Source organism: Oryctolagus cuniculus, chromosome 18 (genome assembly GCF_964237555.1).
Source record: "Oryctolagus cuniculus chromosome 18, mOryCun1.1, whole genome shotgun sequence".
NCBI lineage: Eukaryota > Metazoa > Chordata > Mammalia > Lagomorpha > Leporidae > Oryctolagus > Oryctolagus cuniculus.
Window position 1 is genome coordinate 59,592,764 of NC_091449.1, and position 15,561 is coordinate 59,608,324.

The 15,561-nt window shown below is 54.4% G+C and overlaps 2 protein-coding genes across 11 annotated transcripts in view; both read left to right on the forward strand.

The window, feature by feature from the left end:
* The first annotated feature begins 544 nt into the window (after positions 1–544).
* On the forward strand, positions 545–10,169 carry MON1B (MON1 homolog B, secretory trafficking associated). 7 transcript variants are annotated; one of them, XM_051847025.2, is made up of 6 exons: positions 600–1,527; positions 1,713–1,795; positions 3,569–3,898; positions 4,395–5,214; positions 5,583–5,730; positions 6,996–10,169. In XM_051847025.2, exons 2-6 carry the CDS (start codon positions 1,723–1,725, stop codon positions 7,194–7,196), a joined length of 1,572 nt encoding a protein of 523 aa, XP_051702985.1. In that variant the 5' UTR covers positions 600–1,527; positions 1,713–1,722; the 3' UTR covers positions 7,197–10,169. The 7 variants fall into 7 exon arrangements, with proteins under 7 accessions (XP_051702983.2, XP_008255861.3, XP_051702985.1 ...); XM_051847026.2 differs by having other exon boundaries at positions 600–1,328; XM_051847021.2 differs by having other exon boundaries at positions 604–1,527; positions 1,713–1,879.
* The window catches only part of SYCE1L (synaptonemal complex central element protein 1 like), a 32,829-nt gene continuing 25,491 nt past the window's right edge, over positions 8,224–15,561 (forward strand). For 3 of the 4 annotated variants that reach the window (XM_070063704.1, XM_070063705.1, XM_051847027.2), the window contains exons 1-4: positions 8,224–8,349; positions 13,840–13,902; positions 15,079–15,138; positions 15,337–15,408. In XM_070063704.1, the coding sequence (XP_069919805.1) occupies positions 8,295–8,349; positions 13,840–13,902; positions 15,079–15,138; positions 15,337–15,408 (250 nt within the window). In that variant the 5' untranslated portion in view covers positions 8,224–8,294. The remainder of the gene's footprint in view (positions 8,350–13,839; positions 13,903–15,078; positions 15,139–15,336; positions 15,409–15,561) is intronic. The other variant, XM_051847028.2, reaches the window with a different exon arrangement.

Below are 15,561 nucleotides of genomic sequence, written 5' to 3' on the forward strand. Positions count from 1 at the left end.
TTATATTTTGTGGAGTATTACCCAGTATGTTGTGTACCACACATACTCCAAAATTACTTCGTTTCCTGTATTTGCCTCGTTTTTTCATTTGCTGTTTCTCCAAAATGCTATGAGTTTGGTTACAAGCGATCTCGTACTCTATCCACGAGTCTTCCTGAACTTACCAGGTGAACACATCACTCCTGGGAGTGAACGGACACCCGACTTCTCCGTTCACCACATCTCACCTACCGTCCGAAAGGCGCCCGGCGCCACCTCAGCAGCCGGCACTCGGCCCCTCCCCGCCGTGTGGCGACGCCGCCGCCCGGCCGGCAGCGGGGGCGACCCCGCGGCCTCCACCCGGCCACCAAGGGGCCGTCGGCGCGGGGATCCGAGCCCACCTCTCCCCCGCTGCCCCGGCCCGGGAAGCCCGCGAGCTCTGAGGAACCGCCGGGAGCCTGAGGCCCGGGAGCGACAGAAGAGCCCGCCCCCGCCGGCCGCGCGGCCCGCTCTAGGGGGCGGGCCCAACGCACGCCCGAGTCCCGCCAGCCAATGACGGCGCGCGGAGGCCGGCGGCCTGGGCGCTATGGCTCCGCCCACAGCCCGCGTCTTTGCCGCGCACTTTGCCCGCCCGGATAGGCCGTGGTAATTCGGTGCTTTGCCTTCGCCAGCTCCAACACTGGCGCCGCGAGGATGTCTGCGGCTCGCGCCTCCCTTTTCCCCCAGAACGTCGAGCCCACGAATACTTCCTACTCCGGAGAGGCCCGCCTCTTGCGTTAGAATCTGAGTCTCGTAGGCTCTTTAGACTGCGCGCAGCACTCCGATTGGAAACAGAGCCTGCCCGTCAAGACTTCATTTCACGCCACTCAACCCTCACCTCCGCCTCTTCTGCTGCATACGGCGGGCGAAGTTGCCTCAACTCTGAGGGAGCATTTTTGTTGGTCCAGGACCGGTATCCGTTAGTCCTTAGCCTGCAAAACTCGAATAAAGAGGAATCGGCTCGAGTCTGCGATTGGACCCGCGGACATGTCAATCAAGGGATGGGCGGGTGCAGACGCAAGCCGGCGCACAGTACTGGTGGAGGCACTACCTGAACAAGGCGGGAGCGAGGGTACGGGCTCCTCTCGATTGGGCCAAAAGGGGAGATGGTCCCGCCCTCCCTACTGCAGGATTGGCTCACAGCGGGCCACACCCCCCGCCACCTTCGACAACGAGCCCTACAAGAGGTGGGGCGCCCGGGAACCTGTAAGCCGCTGTCTCCAGTTCCGTGGGAGCGAAATGCAAAGGCGCGCGCTCGGTTCCCGACCGGACCCGGCGTAGACCCGGGGATGGCGCGCGCCATCCCAACGGTGAGGGAACACCAGTAGGCGGCGGGAGAGGGGCGCCGCGGGGACCAAGTAAACCCGCCACCGGAAGTGTCCTTGGGGAGGCGTCGCACCCGGAAGTGCCTCCAGCGCCCGGCCGCACCCGGAAGTGTGAAGCTACCTTCTCTAAGGGAAGTAGTGGTATCCGGCCCGTTGAGGAAGCGGGATGACAGCAGGTGTCTCGGTTAGCCTTGTCTCAGGAGGGGCTTCGGGCGCAAGGCCGCGGTCATGTGGTGGCACATCCCCGCCTGTTGAAAGCCCTGGGCGAGTGGAGCCCTGGGGATGTTTCCCGGAGCGGGGCCTGGCTCTGTAAAGGCTTTTCGGAAGTTGCTTTTGCTGCCCGTCACCCCCGATTCCCCTTTCCCCCAGGGATGTGCAGATGGAGGCCGGAGGAGACGCTGCGGCCGCAGCCCCCGGGGGCGCGGAGGACTTGGGGGACACGCGGCTCCCCGGTGAGGAGACTGCCGCTGGTGGCGGAGGAGGAGGGGTCCCCGCGGGCCCGCCGGATCCCGGAGGTGGGGGTCTGGAGGAGACAGGTATACCCCCCGCCCCGCCTTTGCTTGGACCAGTCGGGGAAGCAGCGTGCGCCCGGGGGTCCCCGTGGACTCGGCGCAGTTAGAGTTGCGGGGAAGGAGAAGGAAGGCGGTGGGGACCTGGTGTGGATCCGATCACTGAGAGACGGGAAGGGGAGTGGGGGTGAGAGAGGGTCTTTGGGGACTTAGGGTGCTTGTCTCCACGAAGGAGCACAGGGGAGTCGGCAGGATCAAATGGGGGGGGGGGCTCCTTGGAAAGTGGTGGTTTGCAAACACCAAGCCGTTAAGTCCCTGGAGTGGAAAGAGGATGTCCAGGAGCGGGGTATCTCCATCATCACGGGTTGGCGGCGATCCTGTAAGGAATCACGTGTTAGTGGACGTTAACTGTGACCGGGGTGGGGTGGGCAGGACCACTAAGGTTGGAAAGTCAGGAGATCCGCAGATGGTGGTGGACGTGTGTCGGTGTTCGCTGAGGAATCCGGGGAAGTCACAGGCGACTTGGTGCTCGTTGAGCCCTTTGGACTTAGTGGCTGACAATGAGGTCATTAGGAATGGTCAGTGGTCATCACAGAATAAACGGGGCGGGACTTGGTTATTGGGAGTGGTCATTGGTATTGAGCGACAGAGGGCTGTCAGTGGCAATGAGGAAGTGGAAGAACATGAGGTCGCTGGAATGTTCTGGGACAGTTACTGAGGCATGGCTGTAAATGGATGATGGTGATCTTCGTCAAGGGAGACCGCGATCATCAGCAGGAATGATGGGCCTTTCAGGGAGTCAGTGGCGGCCACTGAAGTTGTGGGTTTTATTGAATGTTAACAGCAGTCATATTTGTTCCTGTGAGAAGCTGAGTGGGTATCAGTGAGACTTAAAAGGGATCAGGGATTCAGTGGAGGTGATGGCAAGTCTGAAGTGTCTGTGGAGATTAAGGGTGGTCATTGATGGGCAGGACAGAGTGGACAGGGGTAGAGTAAGTTGTAGAGTAGGGCAGGGCAGCCATGGAGGATCATTGAAGACCCCAGCGTTAGTGATGGGAATATGAGATTTGGGGGTGTCAGTGTACTGCAGTGGAAGTGAACGGGGGGTTAGGGGAGTCCTAGAAATTGGTGGCATTCACCGGGAGAGTTAATGGACATCATTGAGAATGTCAACAGGTGACCGGGAGAGTCAGTGCAGCACATTATCGATTGGAGGCCGTCCGTGAGAATAGGGGGTTAGGATAGTGGGTGGGTGGGGGGGTGCATTCAAGATGCAGATGTTAGTAGAGATTCATGGTGCCCATTGGGGGGGCTGATATTAGGAGTCAGAGGATTTAAAGGGAGATCACTGGGAATGCTGTTAATCGTGGTCGTTAGAGGCAGGAGGGTTCTTGGAAGACTTGGCGATGCAGTTATTGAAGAGGCAGTAGTTGGTCTGTGGGGTCACAGAAGTTTCAGTGAATGACAGTGGGGGTGTATTGGGCTACTGGGGCTTTAGGGAGGAACATGGAAACCTTAGTGTTATAGGATATTCTAGACATGTCCCAGTTAGTGGTCGTGGGGAATCCTTGGTCATTGATGGGCAAGAGAGATGCTTGGAGGTCTTTGTTAGCATGCAGGGATCACTGAGGGACTGGTAGGGCTTTGGTGGGTCCTTGGAGATGTGGCATTTGTGGAGGTCACGGCGGCTGACATTCACCAGGAGCTCCCTTTCAGGATCCAAGGCCAAGGATCAGCCACCCAGCCGCCTGTCACCGCTGCCCCGTTCAGAATCCCCGTCAAGCCCCTGTGAGGGCTGGAGTCCTGCAGCCACTGAAGGGAGTCCCATCCATGGCCCTGAGGGTGGCCCTGGGCCCCAGGGCGGCGACCCCAGTGACGAGGACTGGCGCAGCCAGCGGAAGCACGTGTTTGTCCTGAGTGAGGCTGGCAAGCCCATCTACTCCCGGTACGGTAGTGTGGAGGCGCTGTCAGCTACCATGGGGGTGATGACAGCCCTGGTGTCCTTTGTGCAGAGTGCGGGAGACGCCATCCGTGCCATCTATGCCGGTGAGCAAAGGGCCACGAGGCGGAATGGGGGCTGGTGACTAGGAATGGGACTGGCTGGCTGGTGGTCTGCCTCCGCCGCCGTGGGGTAGGTCTGTCTGTCTGCATGCCTGTGGCTCTGTCCAGCCAGCCTGGAATAGGTCCGTGTATGTGGATGGACACTCAGGAGTCTAATTATCTGGGGGCGGGGGCGGGCCCTGTCCCAATTTTCCCTGCTAGGTTCTGAGTGACTCCCTGGGATCTAAGTGACAAGTTGGGTACTTTCTTGTTGCCTGTAACTGTGTGTATCTTTCTGGCTTTGAGTCAGTCCTGGTTCTGTCTCTCCCCTCCCCCCGCCTCCTCTCTAACCCACCTGATCCCTTGGCCATCCCATCATGTCTCCACAAATGCCCACATTGTCAAAGCTTGCCCCCCATTCAGGCCAGGGGCATGTGTGTTGGGGAGGAAGGCAGAAGAGCCCTGCCTGACCCCTCCTGCCCCATTTCTGTCCTGCCCTCAGAGGACCACAAGCTGGTGTTCCTGCAGCAGGGCCCGCTGCTGCTGGTGGCTGTGTCCCGGACTCCGCAGTCAGCAGCCCAGCTGCGGGGAGAGCTGCTGGCTGTGCACGCACAGATTGTGAGCACACTGACACGTGCGAGCGTGGCTCGCATCTTCGCACACAAGCAGAACTACGATCTGCGCCGCCTGCTGGCTGGCTCAGAGCGCACTCTGGACCGGCTTCTGGACAGCGTGGAGCAGGACCCAGGTGCCTTGCTCCTGGGTGCTGTGCGCTGCGTACCCCTGGCTCGCCCACTGCGGGACGCACTGGGCGCGCTGCTCCGGCGCTGCATAGCACCTGGCCTGGCCCTGTCGGTGCTGGCGGTGGGCGGCCGCCTAGTGACGGCAGCCCAGGAGCGGAACGTGCTGGCTGAATGCCGACTAGACCCAGCTGACTTGCAGCTGCTGCTCGACTGGGCGGGAGCGCCAGCGTTTGCGGCAGGCGAGGCGTGGGCACCCGTGTGCCTGCCCCGCTTCAACCCCGATGGTTTCTTCTACGCCTACGTGGCCCGCCTGGATGCCGTACCAGTCTGCCTGCTGCTGCTTGGCACCCACCGTGAAGCCTTCCACGCCATGGCCGCCTGCCGGCGCCTTGTCGAAGATGGAATGCGTACCCTTGGAGCCCTGCACGCCCTCGGGGAGGCTGCCGGCTTCTCTAATGCCCCCTCAGCCACTGCCCCTGCCTACAGTGTGCAGGCTGTGGGGGCGCCTGGCCTGCGACACTTCCTCTATAAACCGCTGGACATCCCTGACCACCACCGCCAGCTGCCCCAGTTTACCAGGTGGGCCCCGACCCTGTGGGCACTTGGCTGGGAGGGGAGGCTTGTCTAAGTAGGAGGTTCAGCATCTCATAGATCTATTCACGAGAGACAGGCTGGCATGCTGCAGAAGGGAGGAGTGTGGAACGGGGCTCTTTCTGATCAAAGTTCAGCCAGCAACATGAAGGAATGCCCTATTCCAGTGGCATCTAGTGTTCCCCAGAAAGTCCTCTAATCCGATGGGAGAAGCTCAGCTTCTAACTACTGAATCCTTAAGTTCACGGGGAAGGCGCTGCTTCCCAACTTAATTGAAATCCCTAGAGTTCGATGGCAGCAGGCAGGCGAGAAGGCCCTGGACTAACCGTGCCCTCCACCTTCCTCCATCTTGGCAGCCCGGAGCTGGAGGCCCCCTACAGCAGAGAGGAGGAGCGGCAGCGGCTGTCAGACCTGTACCACCGCCTGCACGCACGCCTCCACAGCACCTCCCGGCCCCTGCGCCTCATCTACCACGTGGCTGAGAAGGAGACACTGCTGGCCTGGGTGAGTTGGGAGGTCTCGTGACCCCAAAGCTTAGGGTTGTGCGATTGGCCCTCATCTTGGGTTTTTCCGATGTTACACTGTGAATCAACTGAGATCATGCATTTTTCTGGCAAGAATCCCACAGGAGTGACACTGTGGCTTCTCTGTGTCATATCAGGATGCCATCCTGCCCCCTGCTGCTGATGCCAGCTCTGACCACTTACAGTGGTTTCTGTCACACTGCCACACTGTAACGCATTTCCCCTTTGTCGTTAGTGGATATCTGTGCTCATTTGTCAGTGTCCTGTTTTTTGCCATAGTTTTCACTCACTAATCCATTGATGTTCTTAGTCTGGCACTGGCTAGATGGTGATGTGTTCCTAACTCCTCATTGTTTTGTTATCTAAGTGATGGGGGATCTACTGTAAAGAACTTTCCCATCTCCTGTGTGTCTGTTAAATTTTTACTTTTATGTCAGTCTGGCCTCATGGATGTTTCTTTAATGCCGTGGGCTAAAACCTTTTCTGTCATTTACTTTGGCGGTGAATTCATGTCTGCCGTAGCTAGTGGGAGCCTTGGTTTAGCCAGGCTGGTCCCTGTACTTCTCTGGACACATCCCCACCCCCTGTAAGAACGCACCGCTGGAGGGTCCCTGCTCTAGTCCTGAACTCCACTGCTTTCCCAAGGAGCCCTGGTACCTTTCAGTACAAGTTAGCATTTAAAACATATGAGAACACCAGGGTTTTAAATCAAGAGGTCAAGAACAGCGTCCCTATGGGATTGCCTCTCAGTAGAGATGGGGTACTGGGCTACGTGAGTATCTGGAGGAAGGGCACCCCGGCAGAGGAAAGAACACTGCAGATTCTGTGCGATGAGACTGAGCGTACTTGTATCTGAGGAACAACAAGGAAAGGAAGCAGGAGCTGGAACAGAAGAAGTGGAGGGGAGGGGGCACAGGAGGGTTCTGCTGACCTGGTGGAGTGAAGTCTGCGTGTCCGTTTCCATTATATCCAGGGTACAGGTGTGTAGAGCTTAGAACAGGGCCCTGTGTACACTGGAAAGCATTCTCACTATTTTCCCCAGTCCATCTGTCCATAGACGAGCAAACTAAGGTCCAGAGAGTACACACACATGCATGGCTAGGCCCAGCTGACAGCCCATCGCCCAGTCTGCAGCAGCCCTGGATGGCAGTTGCTGCAGGAGGCAGTTGTGGGGCTGGGTGAGGGCAGACAGCATTGTCCGTGGCCAGCTCCAGCCCTTCTGACTGTCTTTTCCCAAACTCCCAGGTGACCTCCAAATTTGAGCTCTATACCTGCCTCAGCCCCCTGGTGACCAAGGCAGGTGCCATCTTGGTCGTGACCAAACTCCTGCGCTGGGTGAAAAAAGAAGAAGACCGGCTCTTCATTCGTTACCCGCCCAAGTACTCCACACCCCCAGCCACCTCTGCGGACCAAGCGCCCCACAATGGCCTGTTCACCGGACTCTGAAAGGTGGAGCTCCCAGACAAGGCAGCGCTGGGAGTGGCCGGCCCTGGCTTGTCCCTTCTGACTCTGTGCTGGAAACGTGGGCAGGGGTTGTGTCTGTGGCCAGCCCCTGTCTCCCTGGGTGATATGGTACGGTGAGAAGTCCCAGCCACAGATGGGAGATGGGTCGCAGCAACCAGGCACAGGGCTGCTGTCACAGCCCCTCATGCACTTCCTTCGCTGGGGGAGACCGTAGGCCTCCCTCCCCCTGCCTCTGCCTCACCTCCATTTGGATGATGCTACAGCCCCTGTCAGGCTGTCACCTCCGACCCTACTTCAGGGGCTTCCCTCCTCCATGGAATCCCAGCCCTGAGTGTCCTGGGCTGGCCAGCGTCTCTGGAGTGGCCTACAGGGGTTCTGGCGTTTCTGCAGAGCCAACCTGTGTTTGCCGCCGGCCTGGGGGTATTGTAAAGACAACGTACATAAAAGACCTAAACCAAGTCCAAGGATAGTCCTTTGCCCTTCATATACTTTACCCCGCCAAAACGACCCCATCCATGCTGGCCACTGCTAAGAAGGTGGCCTCCAGTGTCCATTTGTGTGACCCAGGACGTGCAGCACCTGCCTGCACAGTGGCTGAGAGCCCGAATTTTTACCCAGAAGGTGCGGTTTGCATCTAAGGTTTATTTTACTGTGTTGTCAAACAGAGATAACCTCTCATAGGCCTCTCATGAACATCTGTAAAGGAAGAGGGACTGGAACTCGGGGGTGCCCCAGACGCAGCACGTGCACCTGTGTCCCCAGGCCTTGGTAACCTGCGCAACACATGCAGCCTACGCAGCGAGACCCCGCCCCCGGGGCTTGTGTGTGTGCTCTCAACCCCAGCTCCCCACCTGGCCAGCATACCCTGGAGTCGGAGTACGGCCGCGCGGTCGTCGTGCGCGCTGCTAACTGCCGATCAGGGTCACCCGTAGGCCTTGCGCACCGCAGACACCTGTTGCCTCTCGGCCTTAGTCAACGGGTGGGGAAAGTGCACTGTGCGCATGTGCGCTCCGCTCACCCTCGCGTGGGCGGCCTCCCCTAGCCAATCATTGTCCACCGCGCCCAGGAGGCCCTGGAGAAATGGCCGGCCAGTTGGAGCGTCTGGGGCCGCTGGAAGCCGTGGAGCCGGCGGAAGGTAGTGTAGACCAGCGGTGTGTGCTGCCTTGGGCAGAGTGGGAGGAGGGAGCCTGTCTCAGGTAGTGATGACCTAATGCCAGCTGTAGCTTTTTTAAATAAGATTTTAAGACTTTGATTATTCGAAGGAAAGAAACCTTTTAACCTCTCTAAGGTAGAGATGAGTAACACGCGCACCTTCCTATCGCCTAGATTCCTGGATTAACTTGGCAACTCTTAAATATATTGCTTAAGCATCTTATAGTACAGTCTGCTTTTCTTAGAAATGGCAAGCCAGGGCGGGGAGGGATATTCCGACAAAAACCGCCGAGCTGCTGCCGCCCCCAAAAATATTAGCAGTGGTTAGCGGTGCCTCGCACCCGGCCCATGGCGCCTGGCCTCCACGCGGCTTTTTCCCTGGGGCTGACTTGTTAAATGTGACCCCTAAACCCCGACTGAGTAGATGTGGACTGGAAATCGGGCCAGCAAAAAGAAAATGTCCCGAGGCAGGGATCCTTCAGTGCGTCGCCAGCTTCTTGTTGTTGGAGAAATTTTCAGAATGGACCGAAGTGGAGGAAAGAGCCTGATGGACGCCCCTGTACCTGCCAGTCACGCTGCTTCCGAAGCTGTCGACTCTGCCCCCTTTGAGCCGCCTCCGACTCCCCTTTGTGCGTGCTCTTTGAGGCACGGCTTGAACAAGCACGTGAAGTTGCCGCCTGCCACGCCTGCCAACGCGGGCGTCAGAACCGGCGTGATTCTCCGGGACGTGAGCCTGTTCACTGCTGAAAGCAATGCGTGCTTAGCGGATAGGAGGTGTGAATAATGAGATCCTTAGCGAAATTCTTTTGGGTTAGAGCATCAGACAGAAATAAGACAAATGCACATAGATTCCATTGGTTAAGCCCCTGAGGCTTGAAAATAAAAGCTCAGTATCACCCTTTCAAATTCCTCAAAGTTGAAGTTACACTTAACACCACCTGCAGATTGGCTCGGTAAAGAGAGGCGGAGCACCTGGTACTGATAACCCCGTGCTGAAACAGCCCTTCTCCTGGTCAGAGCTGACCAGTAAAGGCATTGCCACATCTGCAGTCCCCGGGCTAGGTGGTCATGGCAGAGTCCCCAGGCCCGTGGACCAGGCGTGGTCAGGAGTGTCGCTGTAGGCCCAGCACAGGTACAGTCACAGAAATGGCCTCATCGGGGTGTATCCACGCACCCTCTAGAATGCCCCTGAGGGTTTTTTTTAAAAGACATCGGGGGAAAATAATTAAAATTAAGTCCCAAATTAATTTAACTTAGGAATTTGATTGTCAGTGGATCAGATCATTGTTCATTGGTCCAGAATGAGCTCCAACCAGCACATTTTTATTAGAGAAAAGCCAGCAAGGATTGAAAGAAACAAGAAGGGGGTTGTCAGACCATGCCGTTGTGCACAAGCGACTTGAGACGTAGCACCTGACTGGTCACTCTGGGCAAGGGACTCGCACTGGGGGGGTGATGCAGGGCTGGAGGCAGTATTTTGATTTACTGTTTTGTTTTTCTTTTAGAAACATATGAGGAGTGTGTAATTTTAAAATATAAGTTGAAATTGTGAAAGGTGTCTGAGGGTACGTGATTGTTGTTACACTGTGGTTACACACAGCGACCGGGTAGATACCGTTGTATATAGGGGGTGTACACTGGGATATCAGGGAGCAATGGGTCATGTCTGCAGTTCATGGTTCACAAACACCCAAGGGTGGGGGAATCTGGTACAGAGGCGACTGGGAGCACAATGGCCTATTTCTACAACTTTTGTGTGCATCTGAAATTATTTCAAAATAAAATATTTAAAAGGAACTCCTACTCTACAGGCTATATAGTCATTTGTAGCGTGGAATTTTTAAAAGATTTAACAGCCTTCTGACTAGCAGTAGAAAGCAGTGGAGAGTGAAGACGCAAATGGAGCTTTGGCAGGAACTGTGGCAAAGGCCAGCTGTGAAAGACTGGAAACAAGAGGGGAAATTCACATAGGGTCTGGTTAATCTTGTCCAGTGTGACTATAGGATTGGGGCCATCTTAAAATGCCCTTAAGTAGCTGAGGCTGGGGATGAAATATGAGGACACCTGCAACTTACAAACCTGGAGAGCGTGTGGGTGACCCGTGATGACTGTCAGCGCTCCATGATCTGTACCCGTAGCTCACAGCAGTAACCTTTCTACTTTCCCGTGCATTTGAAAGTTTTCATGCTATTAAACAATCACAAGTACCTCAGCTTGCTGTTATTAAAATAGCTTTCATTTTTGTTTCACTCCCCAAAATTAAGAATATTTTTAAAAAAGGAAAGAGCATCAACAGGATCTATCAGCTTGTTGATAGTGACTATGTATGGGAAAGGCAGTAGGATTTATGGTCAAGAAAAGAGAGTTTCATTTTCAATGTTGCATATTTCTGTATTTGAAGTTTCTTAAAATTACTTGGGTAAGAAAATATAAATTAAAGCACTGCATGAGATATGTTTTACTAAAGAGGTTGAAGTCACTAAGCTGGCAGTGGTTCGTTTTGGGAGAGGGAGTGAGTTGGGAAAGTGGCTGTTGGTGAGGGGAGACATCTCTTACTTTGTTTTCCTACATTTATTATTTAATTAAAATGTGAAATTAGATTACTGCATGCTAATTAATAAGGGATCTCAGGCCAGACAAAATTGTAGAAAGAAAGTGTACACACCACCACGCATTTCAACAAAATTTAATAAGCACAGGTTAAGAGCTCGATGGGTTAAGCCTCTGCTTGCAATGTTTTATTTTTTTTAATATTTATTTATTTTACTTGAAAGAGTTACACAGAGAGAGGAGAGGCAGAGAGAGAGAGAGAGAGAGAGAGAGAGGTCTTCCTTCTGATGATTCACTCCCCAATTGGCTGCAACAGCTGGAGCTGTGCGGATCTGAAGCCAGGAGCCAGGAGCCTCCTCCGGGTCTCCCATGTGGGTGCAGGGGCCCAAGGACCTGGGCCATCCTCCCACTGCTTTCAAGCTGGACAGGAAGTGGAGCAGCCAGGTCTCAAACCAGTGCCTATATGGGATGTTGGCGCTTCAGGCCAGGGCGTCAACCCACTGCGCCACAGCGTCGGCCCCATGCAATGTTGGCACCTCATATCAGAGCACTGGTTCAAGTCCTGGCTGCTCCTCTTCTGATCTGGCTCCTGCTAACGTACCTGAGAAGGCAGTGGAGGTTCAAGTGCCTGCCACACACGTGGGAGACCTGAACGGAGTTCCTTCTGGCTCTTGGCTTCAGCCTGGCCCAGTCCTTGTGGGCATGTGGAGAGTGAACCTCCCTCTCTCTGGCATTCTGCTTTTCAAAGAAAAGAAATAGCCTTTAAAAGAACCCCTGATGTTACAACATGGTTTAAATGATTGCAAAGATTTCATCCTACAAGCTTCACAATTAGCTAATATATTAAGTTACCCTTAGGTTATGCCTATATTTTAAAATTACAGATAGTGAAGAAATTAATATCTTGTCCACCGTTTTGTGATGCTCACATCCTATATTGGAGGGCCAATGCAGTACCAGTGCTCTGCTTCCTAGCCAGCTTCCTGCTAGGCCTAAGACAGTGGATAAGGGCCCAAGCACTTGGGCCCCTGCCACCTACATGGAAGCCCAGATGGAGTTCCTGGTTCCTAGCTTTGGCCCGTTCCAGCTCTGTCTATTGTGGGTGTCTGGGGAGTGAACCAGCAGAGGAAAGATTGCTGTCTCTGTCTCTGTTTCCCTGTCACTCTGCCCTTCACATAAAATAGATAGGTAAGTTTTAAAAAAGAAGATGAGTTTCAGGGCTGGAGTTGTGGCATAGAGGATAAAGCTGCCGCCTGCAGTGCTGGCATCCCATATGGGTGCCGGTTGAAGTCCTGGCTGCTCCACTTCTGATCCAGCTCTCTGCTAAGGCCTGGGAAAGCAGTAGCAGATGGTCAAGTCCTTGGGACCCTGCACGCACATAGGGGACCTGGAGAAAACTCTAGGCTCCTGGCTTTAAAACGGCCCAGCTCTAGCCACTGCAGCCATTTGGGGAGTGAACCAGTGAATGGAAGACCTCTATCTCTCTCTTTCTCTCTCCCGCTCTCTCCCTCTCTTTCTTTCTCTCTTCCTCCCTGCTTCTTTCCCTCCCTCTCTCCCTCTCCTTCTCACCTTCTGCCTTTCAAGTAAATAAGTAAACCTTTAAGGAGAAGAAGAAGAGTTTCAGGAGTGAAATTTCTAATCCAGAGGTGACTTAGGTTTTGATAATTTATTTGATAACCAGGAATTCTGAAGTGAGACTTTTTGCCTATCAGATTAGCAAAAAAAAAAAAAAAAACAAAAAACAAAAACAAAAAACACCAGGGTTGAAACATAAGAGAACGGGAAAGAGTTCCTTTGTGGGCCCCAAATGGGTAGAAGGCAATTTCATCGTATAAGTCAAATTTGACACTATACATACCCTTTGATCTAGCAGGTCCCTCCAGGTTGTAGGTGTGTGCAGTGGATACGCCCTGATGCAGACGCAAGAGGAAAGTGCAAGGGGGTGAACTGAGCTCAGCTGTGTCCCTCTCCCCTCAAATTCATGATCACCAGAACCTCAGAATGTGATTTGGCAGTAGGGCGTTTGCAGGTGTAGCTGAGGAATATAAGGTCATACCGGATTGGGGTCATAACTCAGTGACTGGAGTCCCTGTAAGGACACACAGATGTACACAGAATGTCATGTGACGGCGCAGAGAGGGAAGTCCTTGTTTGTGATTCTTTGTTACAGCACCTGGAGAAAACAAATACAGACATCACTGTGGCATTGCTATTAACAGAAACAAAAAGGGAAACCCTCTAAATATGCAACAGTAGGCAATTGCGCTTACATTGTGGTCTGTGCAGTGAAACTCTTTGCAGCCACTGAAACCAGGAAAAAGGTCACCCGAGTACCGTGTCAAATGAAATATACAAGACGTGGGCCTCTTCTGTGACATGCTACCAGGCACACAGGAAAATGAGACGTATGCTTACAGAGGAATTGAGCCATGTCCTCATGTCCACAGAGAGCTTGTATTTCTAGCGGCTTCTGAGGAGGGAAAGTGGGGAACTTGGAGTCTAAGGGACACATGTGTCTCACAGTTCACCGTGTCTTCTTTCATATGTTGGCCGTCAGATATGTTTTGTGAGATGCCTTTCATCTTGTGCTCACTGGGATTTGACCTTTTAACTCATTTTCTTAATGTTTACCTACTTGAATGGCAGAGTGACAGAGGAGAGATGGAGAGACACAGAGAGAGCCCTTCCATTTTGCTGGGTCACTCTCCAAATGCCCCTGACAACTCGGGCTGGGCCATGACAAAGCCAAGAGCCAGGAACTCGATCGGGGCTCCTATGTGGGTGGTCGGAGCCCAAGTCCTGGAGCTGCACTTAGGGAGGGTGTGTCTGCGGCACCCACAGGGGCCCCTCCCACACGGGGTGGACCTTTCCACCATCCCTTTCGTCCTCACTGGTCCTGTAACTCTGGTTTTCATCTCCACAGGACCAGTCAGGTCTTCGAAGAAGACTGAAGACTTGGTGACGATGGTGACAAAGCTGCAGAAAGGTCACGTGTCTCCTGTGCCTGAGCCTTGGCCTTAGGTTTTGAATCAGACAAACGTGGTTCAAACCCAGCCCCCTCAGTGCCCCATCTTGGGGAGATCATCCCATGGCTTTCTCTCCCTCTTATCCAGCTTAGTTATCTGAACCAAAAATATAGCCCTGCAGTTCAAAATTCAAAAAATGTAAAGGGTTGGGGAAACCTACCCCTACCTACCTATCCTGCCTGCACACACACACACACACACACACACCCAGTCATCCACATCTCTGAACAAAAGGCACACAATAACTTTAAATTCTGAAGCCTCTTTCCAGAGATTAAAAACAAAAATGCCTGGGGGTAAAGTCGTCGTCCTCCCTTGTAATATACAAACAGCAGTGCACGTGGCTTTGCGCCTTGCTTTGCTTGTTGAGAAGGACTTGGGAGCCAAGTAGCATCCAGTCCCACAGCAGGGCTAGGGCAGTGTCCTGGCCTGGTTTGAGGTGAGTGGCTGTCCCTTAGAAGGGACCCCCACTTCCTCCACGCTGGCCGCGTGCAGAAGAGGTACGTTGGGCCTACCGCCCAGCTAAAATTCTCTAGCATCAAGTGTGATGTACAGAAATTGCCGGACTGGAAATGAGTAGCGACCCGACCACCTTCTCCAGTAGAGTAAAGACAGCTAGGAGTGTCCAGCCATCTTTATCAGCGCTGTGGAAAATGCCTGCTGTCTGCAGGTCACAGGAGCAGAAGGTGGTGACCCTGGAGAAGCACCGGCCCAAGTTCATTGGCTCCACAGTGTCTCAGGGGCACACAGCCTCTTGCTGGAGCTCTGGGTTGTCAGTCTTGAAGCCAGGGAGGGATGAGCAGGTGTCTCCACGTGTGCCCTCTGCCGGCAGTGGATCTACTCACACTCTGCAGTCCCCGGATTGCAGAGCCTGCCTCCTGGCCTAATTTCCGTATCTCAAGAATCACCTTTTACCCCCTTGCTCTTTGACACCTGCCCTCACTTGAGTTCCCCTCCCTGCAGTTACCGCTGCACAAATGGACTCTGTCCAAGTCCCCCACCCAGACTGCAAGCCCAGCAAGGGCCTTGTACAGAGCGCAGCATGCAGCAGGTGCCCAGAGCCAGAACCGACCCCTCCTCCACCTGCCTTAGCCACCTGGCATCTCTCTTGGCTCAGTCTTTCCCGTTCTCCTCAGAAGGGAGCTTGGAGCCCCAGATCGAGGACCTGATTAACCGGATTAACGAGCTTCAGCAAGGTAAACTTGGGGACCTGCACTGGCCAGCTGAGGTCAGCAGGAAGAGGCCAGATGGGGGATGCCTCTGTTTCCTCATCTGTAAAATCCAGGCCTCCCCCGGGGTTACCTGGGGACAAAGGAGCAGTGTTCTTATCTGCAAGCAAACAGCAAGGCCTGAGGCTGCACTCACACGGTGGCTTCTTCCCTTCCCTGACCCAGCTAAGAAGTCCAGCGAGGAGGTGGGAGAGGCCCAGGCTCTCTGGGAAGCCCTGCGCAGGGAACTGGACTCCTGTAAGTGGGGCTGAACTTGAGCTCAGTGATTCTGTGGCCCCTGCTGATGTTCTGCAAATTCCTCCCAACCTTCACACAGGCAGTTCCCTCGCCTGCACTGCTGTCGGCCAGCACCATCTGACTGCTTCCTACTTTCCCGTCACACTCTGGCCC

What these genes read in the sequence shown, in the direction of transcription:
- MON1B (XM_008257639.4), top strand. Translation starts at nt 1,723, where the DNA reads ATGGAGGCCGGAGGAGACGCTGCGGCCGCAGCCCCCGGGGGCGCGGAG. An exon ending in CATCCGTGCCATCTATGCCG is followed by an intron (nt 3,899 to 4,394) that starts GTGAGCAAAGGG and finishes TCCTGCCCTCAG; the next exon opens with AGGACCACAAGCTGGTGTTC. An exon ending in AGGAGACACTGCTGGCCTGG is followed by an intron (nt 5,731 to 6,995) that starts GTGAGTTGGGAG and finishes CCAAACTCCCAG; the next exon opens with GTGACCTCCAAATTTGAGCT.